The sequence below is a fragment of the Phycodurus eques genome, chromosome 11, assembly GCF_024500275.1.
Source record: "Phycodurus eques isolate BA_2022a chromosome 11, UOR_Pequ_1.1, whole genome shotgun sequence".
NCBI classification, from domain to species: Eukaryota; Metazoa; Chordata; class Actinopteri; order Syngnathiformes; family Syngnathidae; genus Phycodurus; species Phycodurus eques.
This window is the reverse complement of record NC_084535.1, coordinates 5,270,522-5,295,092: the sequence shown is the minus strand read 5'-3', so window position 1 is coordinate 5,295,092 and position 24,571 is coordinate 5,270,522. Positions and strand designations below refer to the sequence as shown.

The window sequence follows — 24,571 nt, the reverse complement described above, 5'->3', positions numbered from 1 at the left end:
CCATTTACAGTTTTTTTTTTTTTTTCTTTTTCTTTTCCCTTCCCTCTCATTGGCCCGCCACATATTCTAATAATAAAATTAAATTAGCACAGCTTGCAGAAAAAGGTTACAAGGTCAGTGTTGAAAAATAGCATTGTTTTTAAAGAAAGAAAAACATAAAAAAATAAGATGAATGTTACGTTATGATACTTTAAAAACTACGAAACGTGACGGAACATCGCACTTTGTTTTAATTAGATTTCTTAAAGTTAAATGTTATAAGTTAAAACTTGTTTTTTTTTTTTCTTTTTGTGACCGATAACTGATAATTGGGCCCGCCATCTTCCTTCAATATTCCTGTCCCTCAGTTGAAAAACTTGACATCCTTGATCTAGATTGATACTCCAGACGTTACGACAGATAAGTGTATCTCATCTCACGTTCCGAAATGGTGCTACGGTTCTGTTTCCGCATCTCCAGAGGTCTGCCCCCACTTGGACGACATTAACTGGGTGTCAGCATTACGCTGGGCTGCTTGTGCCGAGGTGGCCTAAAGCCAGACTGTGGAGCTGTGTCCTGGAATTTGACGACAGGAAACAAAACTATCGACAGTATCGGTGGGGGACAAAATACGTCAAATGATCCATGTTATCAACATGCAATGATGCTTCCTCGATATTATACAGATGTTTGTTTTAATGCCTTTCCTTTGTGATTCAACAGTGTGTGTGTCCCATGAAATGCAAGGAGCCAAGATGGAAGGGCGCAAGGTTGAGGTCGCACCCCACAAACCGAGCGAGCATCATCATTAAAAGGTACGTTTCATCACCCGTACGTGGACCACATGCTATCCAACGGCCACTATCCACATATGCATTAAAGTAAGTGTGGCGTTCGATGTTTGTTGCTCAGTCAGCTCTCGCACAGACAAAGACCATCAATCAAAAAATAAAAAATAAAAAAAATAGCACATTGCGCGCGTAGTCCTTTTTCGAGATGGATTTAAACCAAGCTTAACCTGCAAGCATGCATTTTTATTATTTTATGTCAGTGTTCATCGCAACCCGGCATTGTAAATCTTAGTTGTGTTGACCTACAGCGCGCTGAATTGCTTTTAGTGTTTCCTGTATCAGTGCTCGGTGAATTCATGGAAAAATAAAAAGGCATAAAATAATGCACTTGCCTATGCTTTGATCAAGCCATTGGGTGCCATTAAATAGAAAATTATTAAGAAAAAGAGCTACGTAATAATGTCAATGTGAGGAGTTGCTCGGATCGCCTTAAACAAATGCGCACTTCAGTTGTCGGTGTAAAATCTTGGAATGTTCAACGGAATGATTTCAAGGTTGTACAGAAGTTTTCATTTAAAAAAAAAAATATATATATATATAAATGGGGACAAATGAAAATGTATGCTTTAGGAAGTTGACTGGTTGTTTAAGTTTTGAGTTGTTTTGGTTTTCTAAGTTAAGGCCATCTAAGATTGTTTGAGTTAAAGTGAGCGACAGATATAAACAATATTGTTCTTACTGCTCCTTTCCAATCATAAAAAGTGATGATTCAAAATCCATAAATTATTTGTGTAACATCATATTGTATCATACACTCTACTTATGTGAAAGGAACAAAATAGAAAAATTAAATGAAAAATGATGACCGTTTCTTCTACATGATATTTAAAAAATATATTTTTAAAATTAAAATGTTGGGTATACAGCCCATGGGCAATGCAGGGGAAGCTTTTTCCAATCAGGAGCCATTTTAGTTTTTACTCATACTACAAAATTAATGAAAAACTATGATGGGAGTAATATTTGTGGTTTGAACGATGGTTTCATTTGGTTTTAGAGTCGCGTCGCAGGCCAGAGTAAATGCTTTCGTGGGGCCGTATGAGGCCCACGGGCTGCATGTTCACCACCTCTTTTGTAATGAGCTCTTTTTTACTCACTTCATGGAAATTAGGCAAAATCTAGTTTCCATCCCTTTTCTCTAGCACTTATCCTCATTAGGATCGCGGGTGAGAGATGGAGCCTGCCCTAGCTGACTTTGGACAAAAGGCGTTGTGCACCCCAGACAGGTCGCCAGCCAATCGCAGGGCACATGCAGACAAAAAAGCATTCGCGGTCACATTCACACCAAGGGACAGTTCAATGTCTTCAATACATGTTTTTTGGAATGTGGTCATAAGGAGAAACGATAACATCAATACATTAGTGTATGCTGTGGGTAAAGCCCATCTGGTTTTGAGAGGTGCATGTCAAGACCTTGGATAACGAAAAGCTGGAGTGTTTGCCTCACGCAAAGTCGCAGGTGCGGACGAGGAGAGGGCGTGTGACAAACGGCAGGTGTATGCACCTGATATTGCGATAACGAGTCCACGATCATTCACATGCTCAAGGTCTTCCCGGTTAGTTTGATCAGCTGAGAGGTGCCGGTGTTCCAGTTAAAATGACTTCGGTTATATCTAGGAGACTCGGATAAGCTTAGTTGAATCATTTTGCAAGAAGTTTGTTAAAAAAAAAAAAAAAGGCTTCTCTTCTGTTTAAGTCACACCCCAGTATTTTCACTAAACATGGACTGTGCTCTATCTGACTTCCATTGTTTACTCTTACCCCACAATTTTTGTTTTTGTTTTATTTGATATGGTCATCAGACTCATCTCAGAAACCTTGGACAACCAAGATGCATTGTGTTTTAGCGCAAGTGCTAATTTTCAACACTTAGTGGTGTTGTCCGATTTTTGTCATCCTCTGATTTGTATTTAAACACAAACTTTCACCCCAACCACAAATATAGTCGTTTAATTAGTCATTATTTAGTATTAAGCAAGTCACAAATGGTCATTGTGGGATGGAAACTCCAAAGTTTGGTCAGTTTCCTATTTTTACACACATCGATACAATTGGTCAGTGCTCACGTTGATCTGCTATTTTTACAATTAATGGCTCAACCCTAGTTTCATGTTAACAACTGGTTTTGGAGACGTGAGGATTCTGCCCGATGGCAGCGGAGTGCAACACTTGCAGTCGTGCAAGAATGTACAGTACAGAACTCAATTTATGATTGCAGACATCTTCCATCAACACGTGTGGGGTGGAAAATAATTACTTAAACACCATGACTTTTAGATAGGGTTGCAAAGAGATGGAACATTTACAGTAAATTTGTATAGTTTACAATACATTTCCATTGGAGGTTAAACTGGGGATTTTATTTGAATATTCCAAATTGGAGACTTTCAATTGGAATGTTTTTGGGAATGAACTGGGAATTGAGGTTAATTTAGTAGAAAGGTATCATATAGGAGCACAGCCATTTTGTTTCATTGAAGAATCATTTTATTATTTTTTTGATTGTTTCATTGAGCAAAAGCATGAATGACGAGTTACATACGCTCATCACTTGACCCAATGCATTAAAAAAAGTAACGAAAATGCACACCCCCAATCCAAAACATACCACCAAAGTCCCATTCAAAATGTTATTTCCTGGTTTGTTCCCGTTACAAATTCCTCTTAATTCCCATGGAAAGTCTCCAACTTTAAAAATTCCCATTATTTTTAAACCCTTCCTTTGTATGTTAATCGATTTGAATGCTAATTTTCAATACTGTTCAATAGAGTTGTACCAAAAGTGAACTCACGCTCCTCTAATTGGCGCCTGGGTGTAGTAATGTTCAGAAATGCTCTTTGTAAAGGTCACGCGTTAACTGCTTGTACCCAATAAAACACCCATTGAGTGATCCTGTGAAACGGCACTAATTTAATGTTGGACTTTTTACCGACAGACTGCGTGCCGTTCGGGAGTTATAGATGGGGAAAAAAAAATGTTAATGGTAGCCGCCGTCTGCCCTCGGATGACGCAGGGGATTCCTATTAGGCTGCGGTCAACCACGTGCTCCGAGGCTGAGGTGCAGAAGCAACAGATCAGAAAGCTGCGCTGCATTGTTTGAGGGGAAAACCAGGTTCCCAAACTTACTTATTTGGTTTGATTGTCATGTAATTGGGGTCGCAAAATTAAGAGATGTTTTGAAGCTGGAAAGTTTCCATGGGAATTAAAGGAGATGTTTGCAATTTAAAACAAATATATGACTTGACAGTAGTACATAACAAATATTGCAAACTTTCTCTTTAACAGTAATTTATTGGAATAAACCATCCATCCATCCATTTTCTGAGCCGCTTCTCCTCACGAGGAGGAGGGGTACACCCTGAACTGGTCGCCAGCCAATCGCAGGGCACATACAAACAAACAACCATTCACACTCACATTCACACCTAGGGGCAATTAAGAGACTTCAATTAACCTACCATGCATGTTTTTGGGATGTGGTAGGAAACCGGAGTGCCCGGAGAAAACCCACGCAGGCACGGGGAGAACATGCAAACTCCACACAGGCGGGGCCGGGGATTGAACCCCGGTCCTCGGAACTGTGAGGCAGACGCTCTAACCAGTCGGTCACCGTGCCGCCGGAATAAACCAGAAATTTACCAAATTGAAGGTTGGCTCTGAACAGGGGAACTTTAATATAGTTGGATGAAATATATTTTAAGCATAATCCTGTCTAAAACAAGAAAATGCTATTTTAAAAAAAAAATATATTATTCTTTATTTATTTTTTTTATTTTTAAATGAGACTCGAGAGAGCCTCTTTCCCATTAATATTTTGAAACAACAAAGATACAAGGGGCCGAAATGAGTTTCCTCCGCAGGCTCTCCCTTAGAGAGAGGGTGAGAAGCTCGGTCATCCGGGAGGATCTCAGAGTAGAGCCGCTGCTCCTCCGCATTGAGAGGAGCCAGATGAGGTGGCTGGGGCATCTGATTCGGACGCCTCCCGGACGCCTCCCCGGTGAGGTGTTCCGGGCACGTCCCACCGGGAGGAGCCCCCGGGGACGACCCAGGACACGCTGGAGGGGCTACGTCTTTCGGCTGGGCTGGGAACGCCTCGGGATCCCCCGGGAAGAGCTGGATGAAGTGGCTGGGGAGAGGGAAGTCTGGGCATCCCCGCTAAAGCTACTGCCCCCGCGACCTGACCTCGGATAAGCGGTAGAAAATAGATGTATGGATGGATGGATTTTGAAACGTTTAATTTTGGAGGAGTGTGTCCGAGTAATATTTCTTTTAATATTAATATATTCAGGTGTGTCCGAGTACTATTTAACCCAACATTCATGTTTTTTGTTCTTCAATGGAAAAAAAAAATCGATTGTTCAATGAAATATCTAAAACTGATCAAGTTCTACTTTTAATCTACAAATTAATCAGTTGAAATGTTTTAATAGTTTTTTTGTGATCGCTGCCATTGATTCAGTACTTTGTCATGATGTGATAGCAATGATGCAATTGAGTGTTTCAAAGCAATTCTTCATGACTGATGAGTGAACTATATAGTTCACTATCTAAAACCCCCCGCATAGTGATTTAGTGAGTTAGGGAAATGAGTGAATGTTTCTTGAACGCAGTTAGGTTCGGAATCATTCACTCATTTCCCTACTCCCTATTGTGGACTTTTGAGGGAACTATCTAGGTCTGGTAATTTAATTTTCCCATCTACTTGCTACGAGTCCCCATTGAGTATGTGCAACAGTGATAAAGGATAGGTCACCATAGAAATGACCATGGGGCCTTTTTCAAACACAATACGTTCAGGGGTCTGAATCGGCCACCCGGTTCGTTTGCATGAGCCATAAATTCACATTTTAAAAGGCATAAAATTGCTCCGTGTGGCTTGTGTGACATTTATAATTGTAGCCATCCACAAGGGCAATAGAAGATTGCGCAGTAAAGGCGGGGGGGGGGGGATTATAGTCCCAGTTACAAGATGGGATGTAAATATGGAAAGGACAGTGTGTAGTGCGATGTGCACACCCGATCACCGTTCCGTCTCGTTGAAGCTCCATGATGTGACAAAGTAAATATAAAATGCCTCGCACCCCAACTCAAATGCCAGGTATTCGTCATTCACAAAAATAAGGGCACGATACATTTTTTTCCAAAAGTTTTTTTCCACCATTAATGTGACCTATAGGCTGTACAACTGAATTGAAAGATAGGGGAGGTAAAAAAACAAAAACAACTGCTTGCAAGAGTGTGCACACCCTCTTATAACTAACTGGGGATGTGGCTGTGATCAGAAAGAACGAATCACAATTAAACAAATGTAAAGGGGGAGTCAACAAACACCTGCCACCATTTAAAGTGCCTCTGATTAACCCCAAAGGAAGTTCAGATGTTCTAGTAGGCTTTTCCTGTCATTTTTGCTGCCTTTGCTTTAGATGATCAAACTCATGTTGAATGGGAGTCAGCATACACCTGCCACCATTTAAAGTGCCTCTTTTAATGTTTGCTGACATTAAAAAAAAAAAGAAAATCCCCCAATTGAGTTGTACAGGTTAAGGCACGCATTAACATTAAAACCTTTGATATGATTTACAGTATCTTGGTGTAATTTTATGTCACAGACTTTTAGACTTTTTAAATCCACTGTAGTCGTCTTCTCCCAAATGTTCTACGTGTCTGCTAACACTGCAGCCATTTTGTCACTTGATTTCGGTTGAGTTGGGACTCTCTAGCCGCTGTATATGCCCTATTTATACATCCCATGATGCACTGCACCGACAGAGAAAAAGCAACATCACAAGACGTATGGACATAAAGTGCTTTGTTCGCATTCATTTTGTGAAACACACCCAGCTAAAACGTTATCATTTATTGATTTGTTCAATATTTATTACGGAAGGTCATTTGTGGGGATACCTTGAGGGCACTAAATATGGGGTAACCTATACTCACTCCACATTACAACAGCACTAAAAAAATGGCCGACTCGCTATACATTGGGCACTATATATAGTGGCTTGGGAGTGATTCCCGACACAGCCTATGACGAGGGTAGCGTACAACAATGAGGACTACATGGACTGATTTTTGGTTGTAACCTACAGTACCCGTGTGAACAGTGTCACGTGAATTCCATGACCCCATGCGCACTCTCCTCTGTCACATCCCCTCTACTCTGACCCCCCCCCCCCCCCCCACCTCTCCCTTTCTCCATTCATTCTTTTTTTTTTTTTTTCTTTACTCCTGCGGCAGGACTCCAAACGTAAAATCCAGGAGCGATAGGAATGTCACATCAGTTCACGAACATGCCGATTATTTGTAGCCAGTACATCGCGAGGAAGTAAAATAGCGAGCCGTCATTATGGGGTGCCCGTGGATAGTTTGACATTGACTAGCTGAAGCACCGGTGTCAAACTTGTTTTTATCGCGGGACTAATCGTAGTTATGGTTTCCCGCTGAGGAAAATCACATCACTATAATATAGTCACCTCATCATATTACGTATACACTACAACATAAAAGCTCTGAAGTGCTTTCCATCTGAATTCCACCCCTCCTGCGTTTCATTGTTGTCATACAGTATATGTTTATAACAAAAGCTGGAGCCTATCCCAGCTATCTTCGGGCGAGAGGTGAGGTACACCCTGAACTGGTCGCCGCAGGGCATACCTAAGTACAGTTCAGTTGTATTTAACTTTTAAGCTTAATAAATAAACATTTAATCTTTCAGGTCTGTTTGTTTTTTAAACGTGTTTAGGTGCTATTTGTATTCATTAGCTTACAATACACTTTAATTAAATCATTGAAGTACTTTATTGTTCAAGGAGTGCTAATGTTAAATGGTTTTTAATAAAACCCACAATTAAAAAAACCACAAATCGCAGAAAATAATACTTTTGCAGTGGTCTCTTTTTTCGAAAGATGTATACAATGATGAAATGCAGTTGCTATTGTGTATACTTATAATAACACAGTGAGGTACATGATACATAATGTAATTTTCAGGGTCATAACGGCCCTATGAGGGAAGCCATAACTACAATGTGGCCCGCGATGAAAATGTGTTTGACACCCCTGGTCTAAATAATGCTCACACGAGCTCTGATGTGCTTTCCATCTGAATCTCACCCCTCAAGTCCAAAACTGGAGCGTCAACAAACAGTACAATATGGCGCCGCAGCAGGAGGCCCCTTCCAGACCTGTTTCATAATTTGGGCTGGTCCCTCCATTGTATCGGCCGTTCTTTGATAAATTTACCTCCAGCTGATGCAATGCGTCAGTCTTTTTGTTCGGGCCCAAGACAATTGGTTGTGCAGCAGAGGTCCTTGCTGCCTTAATGAAGTGCTAAAGTGCACACATTGCCTAAAGGGCACCGAGGTCATTTTATTGCTCTTAACGTTGGCTGACAGCTAACGGAATGGAAACTCGCTTTTGAATAGAGCCAAAGACGAAAGTTCATAGGATGATATCATTACGGCATTGTTTGAGCCCCTGTACACGCTGAGGTCAGCAAAGCGTAAAGGAACTCGGTCAAGACTGAATCCCAAATATCCGTTGATGAGTCGCAGTGAGAGACCAACTGAAGGAGACAATAGATGTGAGTGGCTTGGCCGTAACGAATTACAGAAACTCAAGAGAACGTACTTGGATGAACCCTGGGTCCTACGATGGCTATTTGTCCGCTCTGCCTCCTTTAAGAAAAAATAAAAAGGCTAGGTTAATGCAAATCCTTAGCCTAATAGTATAAATTGTTATTTGTTTTTGGACAACAAGAAAAAACACAGCAAATTCCAAAATCAGAGTCCAGTTGCCTCGATTCAACCTTTTTGGAGTGTCATGACATGGATGACTGAGAATCTACTCAGACATAAAGAAAAATCATCATTTTCGGCGAGCGCATTGGTATTTTGTATTGATATCATTTGCCTCACGGCGTAATTGCAATGTCATTTTTAATTTACTGTGACAATATCAATGAAAATACCAATGTGCTTGCTAAAAATGGTGTTGCTTGATTTCAAAAACATTTTCAAATATGACTTGCCATTTAGGGGATTACACAGGGCTTGACATTAACACCCAACCAACCAAATTGCCATTGTTTTCCCATGTAAAAGCAGATGTTTGCAAATGTTTTATTTTGATTCAACACAAAAGATAGTCTGCCTTCATGAAGGACAAAAGAAATCAGAGAATATCCACCGTTGAGAGCCAAAAATCAGACGGTTTGGACAATTTTAAGTTCAACAATGTCTCAAAACGATTAATCGACTATCAAAATAGTTGATTAATTTGATCATCTATTGGTTCTCGATTAATGATGAATTATTGCACCTCTTAATACTGCCACTATCGTCACCAACACTACTACCTCCACGACCAGAGGTGGGTAGAGTAGCCAAATATTATACTCATGTAAAAGTACTGTTACTTTAGAATAATATGACTCAAGTAAAAGTAAAAAGTAGTCATCCAAATGTTTACTTGAGTCACAGTAAGAAAGTATTCAACGAAAAAACTACTCGAGTAACTTGATATTTTTTTCCCCTTTTTTTTTTTTTCTCCACACATCTGCCACGAATTACAATTTTTGACTTCCCAAAAAACAACACACACATTGGGCCCTACTGAAACATTATTTGCTTTATTCGCTTAAATAACTTCAAGAAGAGAAGCTGTTTGCTGAACAGACTTATTGATTGTGTGTTCGTGTGCGACACCATAGGGATAGTGCTAATTTTGCCATATCCACTCCCAAAACAACAATAGAAACATTTGCAACTTACCGCAAGATGTTTTCTCAAGTTAGAAGTGGGCTGAAATATCCAAGTTTGGACAGTCACAATTTAAAAGCTTCATGATAAAGCTATTGTTTTTTGGAGTCTGTAAAATAAACACAGTTGCGTGGCTGTTCCCCCCCCCCCCCCAAAAAATAGTCATTTTGATTGGCTCGCGAAGGCTATGTGCATGGTCATGTGACTGCCTTGTGTCTTCTGATTGGTGAAAGATTTGTCATTTGGATTGGCTCGCGAAGATTACGTGCGTGGTCATGTGATTGGATTGTGTCATCTGATTGGTGTATTGGAGTCAAATGACATTAGTGATCCCGTTTGATTGACGCAACGGGCGCCCTATACGGAAGTCGAAGATGGAGTCTAAAAATAGATGCACGCGCACACCCAAGAATAGATAAATAAAAGTAGCGAATGGCATGTCGATCATTGTAGCGGAGTAAAAGTATTGATCCTTCTTCACATAAATACGCAAGTAAAAGTAAAAAGTAAAGTGCATTTAAAGTACTTTGACAAGTACAGTTTATGGAAAATGTTACTTGAGTAAATGTAAAAGACTGAGAAAGTGGAGGAATGCTCATCAAACACCTGTTTGGAACAACCCACAGGTGAACAGGTTAATTGGGAACAGGTGGGTGCCATGATGGGTATAAAAGGAGCTTCCCTGAATTGCTCAGTCATTCACAAGCAAAGATGGGGTGAGGTTCACCTCTTTGTGAACAAGTGCGTGAGAAAATAGTCAAAACAGTTTGAGGACAATGTTCCTCAGCGTACAATTGCAAGGAATTTAGGGATTTCATCATCTAGGGTCCATAATTTCATCAAAAGGTTCAGAGAATCTGGAGAAATCACTGCATGTCAGCGGCAAGGCCGAAAACCAACATTGAATGCACGTGCCCTTCGAGCCCTCGGGCGGCACTGCATCAAAAACCGACATCAATGTGGAAAGGATATCACCACATGGGCTCAGGAACACTTCAGAAAAACAATGTCAGTAAATACAGTTCGGCGCTACATCCGTAAGTGCAACTTGAAACTCTACTATGCAAAGCAAAAGCCATTTAGCAACAACACCCAGAAACGCCGCCGGCTTCTGTGGTCCTATGAGTCCACATTTCAAATTGTTTTTGGAAATTGTGGACGTCGTGTCCTCCGTGCCAAAGAGGAAAATAACCATCCGGACTGTTATGGACGCAAAGTTCAAAAGCCAGCATCTGTGATGGTATGGGGCTGTGTTAGTGCCAATGGCATGGGTAACTTACACATCTGTGAAGGCACCATTACTGCTGAAAGGTACATACAGGTTTTGGAGAAACATGCTGCCATCCAAGCAATGTCTTTTTCATGGAAGCCCCTGCTTATTTCAGCAAGACAATGCCAAACCATATTCTGCATGTGTTACAACAGCGTGGCTTCGTAGTAAAAGAGTGCGGGTACTAGACTGGCCTGCCTGTAGTCCAGACCTGTCTCCCATTGAAAATGTGCGGCGCATTATGAAGCATAATATACGACAAGGGAGACCCCGGACTGTTGAACAGCTGGAGCTGTACATCAAGAAAGAATGGCAAAGAATTCCACCTACAAAGCTTCAACAATTAGTGTCCTAAGTTCCCAAACGTTTATTGAATGTTGTTAAAAGAAAAGGTGATGTAACACAGTGGTAAACATGACCCTGTCCCACCTTTTTTAGAACATGTTGAAGCCATAAAATTCCAAGTTTATGATTATTTGCTAAAAACAATAAAGTTTATCTATTTGAACATTAAATATCTTGTCTTTGCAGTGTATTCAATTAAATATAGGTCAAACATGATTTGCAAATCATTGTATTCTGTTTGTATTCATGTTTAACACAACATCCCAACTTCATTGAAAGTGGTGTTGTAAATGTAGTGGGTTACTACTCACCTCTGACCACTACTACTACTAGTAACTAGGGTCGGGAATGATAAACCGATGCGACCGGATAGCCATTCGGAAAGGCAAGAGATACAATTGTATCGGTAGCATACCCATTACCGATACAAAATGTGACATCGGTTGGAGGGCTGTCGACCGGATATCGCGAGGCTAGGAATTGGTTGCCCGAGGCTTTACAGTTTTCATCTCACAAGCGTGAGAATTCGCGCACTGTACGTACAGTTATGTTTATAACCAAAAACAACAGTAGCAGTGGGCAGTAGCCACACTCCTAGTTTAACTGCATGTCTCCGTAGCATCACTATTTCAACATCAAATAGATTTTCAGTAGTGAAGCTACTTTCGTGGTCACAGTGATAGCAAAGTAGCGTTACAACAGTCTATTTTAATCTTTTTTTTTACAGTGCCATAAAGCAACAATGCTCAGGGATAAGTGGTCTTTTACATGAAAATAGGGTTAGACAAAGGTCATTTTATAGAATTGGGTTAAGTCAAGGTTCTTTATGACTGTCGACAACAAATGTTAACTATCGCATTGTTTCTCCATCAAATCGTATCGCTCCCAAATGGTATCGGTCCCAAACTGAACCGAATAGCATCGAATCATTCCAGCCTTAAACATATTGTTTTTGGAACTACTGGCAACCTGTGTATCTAGACGTGTATCGAATCGACCTCATTCCAGAGATTCCCAACCCGAGTTCGACTACTACCACCACGACCACCACTGCTGCTCCTACTGCGACGACTGCCACCACCACTACTACTATTACTTCTACTTCTTACTTACTACCACTACAACTACTATACTACCAACACTATTACTTCTATGCTAAACTGTTTGAGACTTCTTTTTTTTCAGGGGGGGGCTCGTGTGGTGGGGTGCTGAAGATTTTGGGGCAGATGGCATTTAGCTCTAGCTGTGCCGAGCTCAGTGGGACCCGAAGCTTAAGAGGTTAGGCTTGTCAAAACCACTCTGTTCATTTAGCGCCTAACAAAGTCGGGACTGTCAGCCTGTTCCGTTTAATAAACTTAAGATTTTCCTTTTGTCAACGTCCGAGCAACATTTTTTCGCAACCCGGTGACCCCAGCGATATCCTCAAATGCACTGCGACTTGGCGGGAAGGAAGGATTCAAAATGTGCAGCAGGTTGTTTGCAAATCCTTAAAAAGTCCAAAATGAAGACCTTAATTATGCTTGAAATGACAGTTAATCCTTACATCTGCAGTTCAAAGTTCTTAAAAATACCACAGACACAAAGGTTCTTGTATTGCCTTAGTAAAGAATTACTAATTGGTCTGAAGTCATTTAAAAAATATTTCAGACTTTTATTGAACTGCATATACAAAATATCACAAACTTTCTGCAACTACTGAGATATGCTATGTTTGAGCCAACTCCGAGTGGTCATATTTAATTCATGATAAATTGTTAAAGTCGCCTTAAAAGGGGACTTCCTTAAATCTGCAGTTACCATACAACACTTTCGTAACTTTAGAGATCACACATTTTGGGATAATCAATAAATTTGAAAAAAAAAAAAAACATATATCACGATACCCGAAGCGTCTGTGGCTTGTATTGGCAGCCTTTAACGAGTACATGACACCTTAAAATAAGGCAGTATCGCCCATCCCTAATGATTGGGCAATTTGAAGACCGCCACAAGAGGGAGACATACAGCATCATCATTATTTTTTTCAGTTCTGTACAGTCGTGTCCGTTCAGTACACGAGCACAAGAATCACCTGCCTTGCTCTCCTGTAGTGGAGCGCAAATGTTAAATGTTCATCTCATCCTCTTTTCTCAATTTGTTTCAGTGTTTGCGGCAGGGTCAAAGGTTAAAGGCAGGCAAGTGGTGACCTCACAGAAGAAGGCCACAGTGACATCTGACCCTTAACCGGGTGTGCTGCTCAACCCCGGAGGATACAACTCAACAATGGCCAGGCACGTGCCTTGGCCTGGTCACCATGGTAACAAAGGACCTTTTGGCACGAGGGAGGCCGTATGGTGGGTGGTTGGGGGGGGGTATCGGTCATAGCTGTCTCTTTATTGTGATCGGTGTTAACCATCTGCTGCCAATTGACTTGGATACGTAGGAAAACATCCTCGCCACCATTGCAGGGGCCGACTGCGTAATCTCTGCAGGCAACTGTGAAGGTGCTTTTTATTCTCACAATCACCTGGAGAGATTCTGCAGTTTGTCTCACAATGTGATCGTATCATCGTCAGTCCGTCACTGTCAAGATCGCACCGCGCACAACCGTTAGCGAGCACGTCAAAACGGAGGATTATTAAACGTGTAGAGATGATGTTGGCGACTGCAGTGGTGTAGAGCTGCACTGCATCATTACAGGATGGGGGAGTGGGGGGGACAACAACTTGGTATGTTACAGTGCCCTTTTACATCACCGCAAAGTACAACCACAGTCATACGTGAACGTCCCTTTGATGGCGTCACTCAAAACTGAGCGTTATTCACCCTTAAAATTAAGCCAAAAGGCAGTAGAACATATTTTTTTTCCCCCAGCCATCCCCCCAAAAGGTAATTTAATAGAATTAAAAAGCATACTCGCCCGCGACCCTAGTGAGGAGAAGCGGCTCAGAAAATGGATGGATGGATGGATTAAAAAGCATACTGTGTAGATCAATTTTTGTATTATAAATAGTGAAACCATTCTCCAAAAATGAACTCCAAACTGGGATTAAAAACAAACAAAAAAAGACAGGGTGGACATTTTTGCCTCATGTTAGAACAGAATGAGCACATGGTGGACCTTCAGTTGGCAGCAGTGTTCAGTTAGCAAGCTCACGGTACTGTTTAACATATGTTTCGATATCTAATTTTTAACTACGACAGAGTGGAGATGTTCAGCTTGACGACATCCAACTAGACATAACCTGATGAAAATTATGAAACAGAAGTATAATTATAACTAGACAAAATGCTGGTCGTGATGTCACTGAAAGCATCAGGGGGTTTCTTAAAGTGCCAGTTAACCCATAATGACCCCAATTTTCAGGGACACATGTTCAGTATGATTATAAAAATAAAAAATACATTTTCAAAAATGAATCATTTTATTAAACTAATAATAGAACCATGTAAAACATATTTACTATTGTTTAACACAGTTATGACACACAGTGTAGTTAGCAGAGCAGTTTATGGGACATGACGATCATGTACATCCAATAAAAAAAAAATCGAATTATAAAATGAGGGAAACATATTTGGAGACTTATTCTTGTACTGGTATGTGCGCAACTCCCTGAGCACGTGAAATGAGACCTCAGCGTTTCACGAGTCAGTGACATTTTCATGAGACATGACTGATTTGTATTGCGATACTGACCCATTTGCATCGACACAGCTAAAATGGTTCAATCGAGGGATGCGAGGTGGACACTCATGGTCAGCACAGAGTCCTGAGGGTTAAACACGGATGCGTTTTCCTCCTCAAGGCTGCCGCCTCTCCCACCACCAGTCCTCCCTGTCCCTTTTCCCCTTTTTGCCTCCTCTTGTGTTATCCCCACTGTCTCGTCCCACCCCCGTCCACATCCATTCTGCCGTGTTTTGGTGAAATCTCAGCTGGCAACTGTGAGTCGTTCACTTGCTCCTCTCACAATGGCCTCTGGGATTATGCTAAACGCGGCGCCTCGGCCCCTCGGCCCCTCGCTCTCCCGCGCCCATCGACCGGCATCAGCGACGCCCTTTTCGGGAGGGCGCGCGGCGAGGAGACCGCGGGCCCTCAATGAAGATGTCACTGCGATTACCCAAGGGCCTCTCACCCGGGACCTGTCTGCTCTTCCTCACCTCCCTCTTTCCGCACTTTTTTTTTTTTGGCGGGGAGGGGGTGAAAAAAAAATGTCTTTTTGAAGCACGGCCCCCTTTCATAATGCATGCCTCTCTCGGATTTGCATCCACTCACTTTCCAGATGCTTGTGCTGCCATCTTGACTTACAGTGATGTGTACTGTACACTCGACCGCATTTTCCCACGACCATTAAGGCGCCTCCCAATTTAATAGGTTTTCGTTTCTCCCAATAACAGCCTTAGCATAGTATCATAATAGGAGGTGATTAGAGGAGCCAAAAATTGTCAAGTTAAAAGTACTGGTACGTTAGAACAGTGCTTCTCAAACTTTAAGTACCACCTCAAAAAATACTCTCCAAGTACCACAATAATAACCAGCATTAAGATAAGTAGCGCACTCGGCACGGTTTGAACAGTAACTCTACGCTTAATTATAGGGAATAAAAAAAATAACGATTAAATTGAAATGTACTGCACATGACAAATAAAATTGCGCCTGATTAAATGTTTGAAAACAAAGTGTCCTAAAAGATTAAATGTAAGCGTTGTTCTTAAAAACAACTGGACTGTACTTGATTAATAAACTGTTTTAACCACTGTAACCTTATGCACAGAATATTTAATTGAGTGATTCTTTTATATACCACTAGAGGGAGACAGCCTACCGCTATTGGTACTCGTACCACACTTTCAAAATCACTGCTTTATAAGAATGTGACTCAAATAAAAGTCAAATATAGTTCTAAAAATAATTACTCGAGTCAGTATTCAGTGAAAAAAAAACTACTGTAATACTGAGTAACTGCTGAGTAAATTCAGATTTTTATAATCAGAGTATGAACATCAAATAAATCAAAATGTAAAATAGGAATGTGCAAATTCATATATTTCCCGACAGTATCACGTGAACTAAGTCAATAAATTAGATCTTTATAAAATATCATGTAAGGCAAATTCAGCCACAAGAAACGGTTTTAAATCAGCTTTCTTTGTCTACACTCGTGAAACAGCACAATAGGCTTGAGTCCACGTTTGACTTTTGGGCCTCAGACCCCAAGTTGAGAACGGCTTAAGTCGGCAACAGTGGTTTGCATTCCTCTCCTGCACCGATGTTGCTGCTGCTGATGATGATGCTGATGACGGCGACGACGACGGGATGAAGGAAGAGCTTTCTGATGTGGATGATACTGCATCAGGAACTGATTGGCCCACTCTCCAAATGCCAACAGTACCTGATGCATTGCCTTCAGCATCGAAAGAAACGTCGTTCGCGCCCCCATGCGGACCGCCCGTGCCCACCCGCCGCACTTTTACACACACACACACACACACACACACACACACACACACACACACACACACACACACACACGTGCTCTGTGCGAGCAATATCAGGTAATAGCACCGGTAAGGGACTCGAGTCAAGTTCAGTCTTTGAAGTCGCAAGGCAACCCAGGAAATCACCCCCTGAGCTGAAGGGGGAGCCGACAGACTGTCAGTGACAAAATGCTCTTTGGCCACCGGGGGCGGGGGCGGAGAAAGTCTGTAATATTAGTCGTTCTTCGCAGAGGATCAAAAATATATGCCTGTGAGTATTATATGTATTAGCATTGGACTCGCAGACTTTAAGGCAAAGTTATGTGGATGTTTTACAGTAAATACACAATTTATAACATAACTCAAACTCTGAGTGGCAGTTTGAAGAGTTGTTCACGAGCAGTCACTGACTTCACTGGCTTGATTTTTGGCACAGTAACTTGGGACTTGCTTGCACCTTCAAAGGGAAGACTTGAGGCTTATGACTTGCTCCCACTTCTTAAAACAACAACAACAACAACCAACCAATATATTTTCTAATCACAGTGGAGCTGATCTTGTCTGTTTTGACCGTGCATTGCCAACTAAAATAAACACTCATGCAAGAACCTATTACGTGCTTTGTTTTTATTTTTTATTTTTTATTTCCCCCCCCCCCCCCACCCCGCTTTGACGCCAACTGGCAGGAAGTGACATCATGGCAGCAGATGTTCCTCTTGTAAACAGCCCAAAGGCTGCTGACGCAGCATTGGTTTGACCACCTGCTGACCACTACATGCCTCTCACAGGAGAAGCTCAGCATTTGCAAGACACAAGCCCGCCCCCTACCCCCTCCCACAAGATGATGGAGGAAATATTAAAAAGGTCAAATCATTTAAAAAAAACAAAAACAAAAGCACGAGTGCCACGATTTGACATTGCAACAATAATAACCCTAAATCAAATGTTAAGATGTCTAGTTTATTTAAATAGTCTTTTTATTGGTATTTACGAAAGGCTATCTTTTGCTCCTTATTTGTATTCAATCTATTGTTATTTTCTAGTAAACTGCTTTGTCCTATGAAATAAAGGGTGAAAGGTATTGCGTGTTGTTTATTGCTACTATTGTGGGTTTTTATTTTTTATTTAAAGTTTTAGGCTTTGCTATAGACACAATTGTGTTGTGCATTTGGTGTCTCTTTTCTCAGTTTTCCACTTAAAAGAAAAAATACATATCGTTTAGAGCCTTAGTTAATTTATATAATTTAGGCTATGAGCATTTTTATATCTATTTAAATATTTTCAGTCAAATAATACACTGTATATTTATTTATGGTTGTCTGAGGGCCCAGTGAACAAAAATCAATGCAGTTCTTTTGTTTTAGGAGTTTTTCAGTGACCAATATTAAATTCCTATTATTTTTAGGGGCTGTTGAACAAAAAAATAGGACTGCTCAGGTTTTTCACTTTTAAGTGAACAATTTTAATTTGGTAAGCTTATTTCTGTTTATTTTGGGCTCTTAATTGTCCTGATTAACAAATAAGGACCATATTCAGTTTATTTTACATTATTTTTATATTTTAAATGAACATTTTGAGAAGCTAATGACACCAACAAAATGTCTTATTTTCCTCTATGCTTTTTCAGTGACACATTTAATTATTGCATTTAATTGTGGTCATTCTTGAGAGCCTAATTATTATTTGCTGTGTTAATGAATAAAAAACTATGACTATTTGGGCTCTTTTAATTTTATTTTAACGATTTTATTTTTCTAGTTGTTTTAAGGGACTGATAATGAACAATAAAAATACTTGATTTTTAAATGATATAAAATAAGTGATTTATTTAATGAGCAGAATGATATATTTTTTTCTTTTTTTTTTTTGCTTAAATGTCACCTCTCACCAAAAAATAAAAAAGATTTAAAAGTCAGTTTTACTGTATTCATGAGGCTGTAATCAAAACAAGTTCAAAAGGCGTTTCAAGTCTGCAGTACTACCATTTGTCGATAGAGGGCAATGTTGCAGCCTTTTTCGGGGGATATTACATTAAACTGTTCATAGGTGACTTTGTTTTCAGTTTTCCTTTTAATAATTAAAAGTAATTTTTAAAAAAAAGCGAATATATTTTAACTTCTTTTTTTTTTAAACTTAACCTTGAATCAACTCTTGTTAAAAAAAATATGCGTCTGTGAAGATCAAAAACAAGTGCAAAGAGCATTTTACCTATGCAATACCACCAGATGCCGATAGAGGACGCCGTTGCAGCCTGTTTTAGGACTTTTGGTTAGAGCCCGGTGAGTGAGGTCTACCCAACCTGGCCGGTACACCGCCCCCCGCCTCCCGCCCCCTGCATGTCATGCACCCACCCCGCTCGTTTTCATCCCAAATGCTGCGCCACTCGCACACCATCCACGCCAAACTAACACCTCCAACGTGTCGGACCTCTTTATTTTCATCCACTTGCTTAAACTACGTAGCTCCCCAGGTCAGGTATCGTCCGATTCCCCCCCCCCCCTTTTTTTTATTTTTTTATTTTAATGTTATTGTTTTTAATTATATACCCACTCGTGCGTATTTACCCACAGTTTTGAGGCAGCGATCTTTTTTGTTTTTGTGTTTGTAAATTATTTTGATGTTTATTTTTTTTGTGTGTGCGTTCACATTCCCTTAGGAGAGTTTACAGGTTCCGGCATCAACATGACATTACAAGAGATGTCAGGACTCGTTCAAGACGTCATCATAAGTGCTATTAAAACTTGACTGTGCTTTCTCTCTGTCTGCTCAGTGACCGTCAACATGTGGTGGATCTGCGTGGGTCTCCTCGCTGCTCTTTTCCCCGTCGTCGTCCCTCAGGAGACTCAGGAGCCTATCTCTTACTCGGTAAGTTGTGGAAAAAGAAAATGTTAAATGATAAAAATCATGGGGGGGGGGGGGGGGGGGGGGGATCTGACTTTAACCTTTGAACAAACAATACAAAAGAAGTTTGCACATTTTATTTCTTTCAGGCATTTAACATGCATCAATAGTTTTAAAATAATAACAAATACAATAACATGTTTTATAAAGACGTGTCGTAATGACAAAACAGGAAGAAAAGCTACTTTTAAAATAGTTTAAAGGTTTGGGTACATTGTAATGTCATTTTTAAAAATTGTTTCATACCTCTTTTTTAATGCATGAAAATATTGCAGAAAATAATGTAAGACGAACAAGTAGCGTTTTTTTGTTTCTGCGACCATGCTAATAACGCAATCAAGTTTGAATCTTAACACTGCGCGTAATTATAGGAAAATGTAATTATTTTACGAGACGTATTTATTGTACGTTGGGGGCAAGCCAAAAGTCACAACAACAACTGTGTGCCTTTAAGGGGCGTGGTCCAGTTAGTGACATCATGAACATGGCCGGTTCGTCTCTGTGTGGACATCACAGTACCTTATTCGCTCAATGGTTCCTTAATACATTCTACGCCGCCTTCTACCGCTCTACCGATTGGTCGCCTATTACGCGGCTGGATATGATTTGTGTTATTAATACGATTGTTTCCTTCGCAGTGCACTGAAGGTTATGAGTACGACAGTGTGAGAGAGCAGTGCAAAGGTAAGACTTGACTCTATGTGCGTCATTGTAATCTTTGCAGTGTTGTTCAATTTTTAGGCATAAATGTCATCTCCAATAAAAATGGAATTCTTAGAGAGTTATGTAAAATATGGCATGCACTATGAAGGTAAATCCCGTATTTTTGCGTAACCTCAAGTCTACAATGAGCCTGCTTCATACACACATGACCATGCAGTGATTGACACATGATGTGGTATGCTTTGGATCTTAGCTTTAACATTTGCTGTTATTCCATAATGGCAAATGCCATCTTATTTGTGAAACGTCTTCAAACAAAGCTTGCAGTTCAGTCGGCTTACTCCATTAGCAGCCATATTTGACGTATGATGCGGTATGCTTTGGATCATGGTTTAAAAATGGCTCTAATTCCTTAATGATAGATGCAACATTGCTGTGAAACCTTTGAAATGAAAACTTGTATTCTTTTCTCCAATCCGGTGCACTTATTACCGCTCTTTTGCCGTCCACGTTTCAGACATCGACGAGTGCGCCCTGCTTGACGACGCCTGCAAAGGAGGCATGCAGTGCATCAACCACTTCGGCGGCTACTTGTGCCTCCCCAAGAGCGCCGTCATCGTCATCAGCAAGGAGGGTGAGGAGATGCCACCCCAAGAGCCCGCCGCCCCGGTGCCGGCCGTGCCGCCCAGCCAGCCGCAGCAGCCTGCGCGGGTGTTCCCGGGCGGCCGGGTCTCTCACACCGGCAGGATGACGGTCCGCTGCTCCGCCGGCTTCGTGGCGGACGAGCAGAACGTCTGCAGAGGTAAGACGGGGTGAATCGAAAGTGAGCTTTGTTATCTCTGGAAAGCCGGGATTCTACATTGTGGTCGGTCAGTCAGCAGGAGCGTACGCTAACTCGCTTAAAGGAAAAATATTGGGCCCCCCCCCCCACAAACACACAATTTAAAACAGTTCTTGGGTGTCTCAATACCACCACTATCGCGTCACAATTATTAAAACCATCAACACGAGACAAAAATACGACAAAATCCTCATCAGGAGCAGTTTACAATCAATATTACTCTAATCACATGGCAAAAACAGAAAAATGTAAATAAAACAAACTTGTATTCATATGTGCAAATCCCTACAGACAGGGTCTTGGAGTTGAGCAGTTTTGCTCTGACCAACCAAATGGAGAATTTAAAGATGTTTTGAAGTCTGATTGGTTCAAGTAACCCATTGCCAATAAAGTTAAAGTTTCTGACACTAGGCAGTCCAGAGATCCGACTATTTTTATACAAACCGTTTTTAAAAAAAAAAGCAGTTTTCTGCAATATGTCCCCTTTGACCTTTTGGCTTTGACATGATGCATCCGTTGGGGGATGCTGGCGTGTTTCACACAGTCTTGTGAAGGTGCTTGGCGGTCCCACTTGAAAGTGGCTCTGGATCTTAACCCAGTCGAGCTGATCGTGTTATGGGCAGAGGAAGGGGTGATGAAGTGCAGTAACTGCTGACATATTCCAAAATAGGCAGATAACTAAAGATTATAATATATAATATATATATATAATTATATATATAATATATAATTTCATTATAATACTATCTGCCACCTATCAGAAGCTAATGCTGGCTAGCTAATGCTAATCTGCGCTAAAACTGCATTTTAGCTCACCTTTCTAAGTCATGGGGCGGTATCATGTAAATTAGCCAAGTTGTGATGTCACAATACAGCCAAATGTGGAACGCCTCGCTTACGGGCACGTTTACGGAACTACAATGTTACCCTGCAGTGTTACCCCGCCGTATCACGTTTTTTAAGACGGCATTTTTAAGTTTTCACAGTATACTTCGTACTTAGTGTAATGCCCTCGCGTGTGGGAAAGGAGGGTCACAATCCCAATGCACTTTTCAGCTGTTTATTGAAAGCTGGGAGAACAGTAAGGCGTAAACAAAATGAGGGTGCTGTTGTCAATCAAAGCTCATGCGCACACGTCTCATGCCTCCCTAGCAGGCCCCGCCTCTTAAAGGCACATGCACATACAATACGTGCAATCATTTCGATACATTTTGTACTCGCAGTTTGTTCAAAAATGTTCACAATGTGTTCAAAAAGTAGTGTTTTGATTAGTTTAGGTGTCTTTCAAGCAGATTGGAGGGGTAAAAAAAATTAAAAATAAATAAATTCTGGAACCCCACCATAAACAGGGGTTCACTGTAGGCAGCTATCAAAAGAATGACTTGGTTGTTTCATTTGACACTTGATGGAAAAGCAGAGAGTCCAAGGGCTAAATCATTTGTATACAAGTCATTCAAAAGTCAACTTTTCATCATATTAAAACATTGCACCATTTGATAGAACCGACTGGCAGCCAAAGGCGGCTAACAACACCTTGCTTGCTGATTGGAATCCTTCATCACTGACATCTGCGTAGCACCGCCGAACTCGACACGCTTCAAAAAGTATTTGGCCTGCAGGGGCTCCTTATCTCCCAAAATATCATCAGTATGCTTCTGTAGCACTTGGCCAAATGCGGCAGGAGCGTGCATCCCCGAGCCGGGCCGGTCGGTATTCGGTGTTCGATAATTACGTGTTAATGACTCGAGCGCTCCAGAGGTGAAGCGTTCATCCATCTGCGTGACACATGTCACGGTCGGCCAAAGAACGCGTGCGCGCCAGATGTGTTGCAAGCTTGTGTGATGTCACGTTTTGTAAACTGCTTGCTTGCGGTGTGATGTTTTTGGCTTGTCCCCAACCAGCCAACGAACACGTTGAGCTCCCTGACTTGATCAAAGTCGACGACCACTCTGATTTAAAATACTTTGGAACCACATGCGGCCCATTCCGTTCTTTTATCCAACCTGCCAAGGATTTACTTTATCAAGAGTCCCTTAATGTGTTGTGCTTAAAAAAAAATTCCTAAAGTGTTTGTTAAAATGTCTCGATTCATTTTTTTGGGAAGCTTTTTCTTTTCATTTAGGGTCAGCTAGTCAATGCGGAGATAATTATTAACAGTTCCAAATAGCAGTCAGTGTTAGCACAACACCTTTAGGCTTCTGGCTGAAAGGTAAAAAAAAAAAAAAAAAACATGACAGGAAAAACCTACTAAAACATCAAAACCTTATTTGGGGTTAATCAGAGGCATTTTAATTTGTGGTAGGTGTGTGCTGACTCCCATTTAACATGTTTGAATGTAACTGGTTAATTCTGAACGCGGCCACATCCCCGGTTATAAGAGGGTGTGTACAATTGTGCAACCACATTACCACAGTTGTTTATTTTTATTTCCCCTCTCAAACAGATTGTTTTCAAAAAATATATTTAGTTGTACAGCTTATAGGTTACATTAATGGTGGAAAAAGTTTGGAAATGATTGATCTTGGGCCTATTTCTTTAAAGCGCAAAAACCTGGCATTCGAATGGGGTGTGTGGACTTTTTGTAGCCACTGTATTGCAGAGAAATATTGGTTAATTGATTTATTTTAAATGAGCAAAAATATTTTTTAGTAAAATAAAATTCTCATATACATTAAATTTGTACTTTATTATATTAAACGACTATTTAATCCATTATAATTAAATTGACTCTAAATAATAACATTAAGAAATGGGAATTAATAAACAGTGAATTAATTGATTTATTGTGAAAATAATGAAATATTTTTTTTTTTAAATAATCCATTTTAGATGTCCATTTTAAAATGTTTTCATTTGGGCAATTGGAGTTGGCTCAGTGTTGCGGTGATGAATCAGGAACATTTCTGAGTCTAATAATGGACTGCCATCCATATGTCCAAATTGCAACTAAACTTGACTTCGACCAATATTCATCTGAAAGATATACCTTTTCTCTATTCAGTTATGCACTTAAATACAAAGTGGAGTTAGCCCAGTGTTTCATACAGTATATTCATCAATCATTTTCGATACATATTTTTTGTGTATGTATGTACAACGCCAATTCCAATGAAGTTGGGACGTTGTGTTAAACATAAATTTAAACAGAATACAATGATTTGCAAATGATGTTTACCCTATATTTAATTGAATACACTACAAAGACAAGATATTGAATGTTCAAACAGATTAACTGTATTGTTTTTAGCAAATAATCATTAAGTTAGAATTTTATGGCTGCAACACGTTCTAAAAAAGGTGGGACAGGTGGCAAAAAAAGAGGAATGCTCATCAAACACCTGTTTGGAACATCCCACAGGTGAACAGGCTCATTGGGAACAGGTGGGTGCCATGATTGCGTAGAAAAGGAGCTTCCCTGAATTGCTCAGCCATTCACTCAGGCGGCACTGCATCAAAAACCGACATCAATGTGTAAAGGATATCACCACATGGGCTCAGGAA

General features: G+C 40.6%; 1 protein-coding gene and 1 long non-coding RNA gene across 2 annotated transcripts in view; both read left to right on the top strand.

Moving 5' to 3' along the window:
- Positions 1-301: 301 nt before the first annotated feature.
- On the top strand, positions 302-13,521 carry LOC133410096 (uncharacterized). Its single transcript, XR_009769492.1, has 3 exons — positions 302-596; positions 703-794; positions 13,352-13,521. It is a non-coding gene; the product is annotated as an uncharacterized LOC133410096 (long non-coding RNA).
- Positions 13,522-19,036: 5,515 nt separating this feature from the next.
- LOC133409515 (EGF-containing fibulin-like extracellular matrix protein 2) overlaps positions 19,037-24,571 on the top strand; it is a 30,100-nt gene continuing 24,565 nt past the window's right edge. The window contains 5 exon segments of the mRNA XM_061689624.1: positions 19,037-19,123; positions 19,126-19,135; positions 19,436-19,530; positions 20,205-20,250; positions 20,747-21,031. Of these exon segments, the coding sequence (XP_061545608.1) occupies positions 19,037-19,123; positions 19,126-19,135; positions 19,436-19,530; positions 20,205-20,250; positions 20,747-21,031 (523 nt within the window).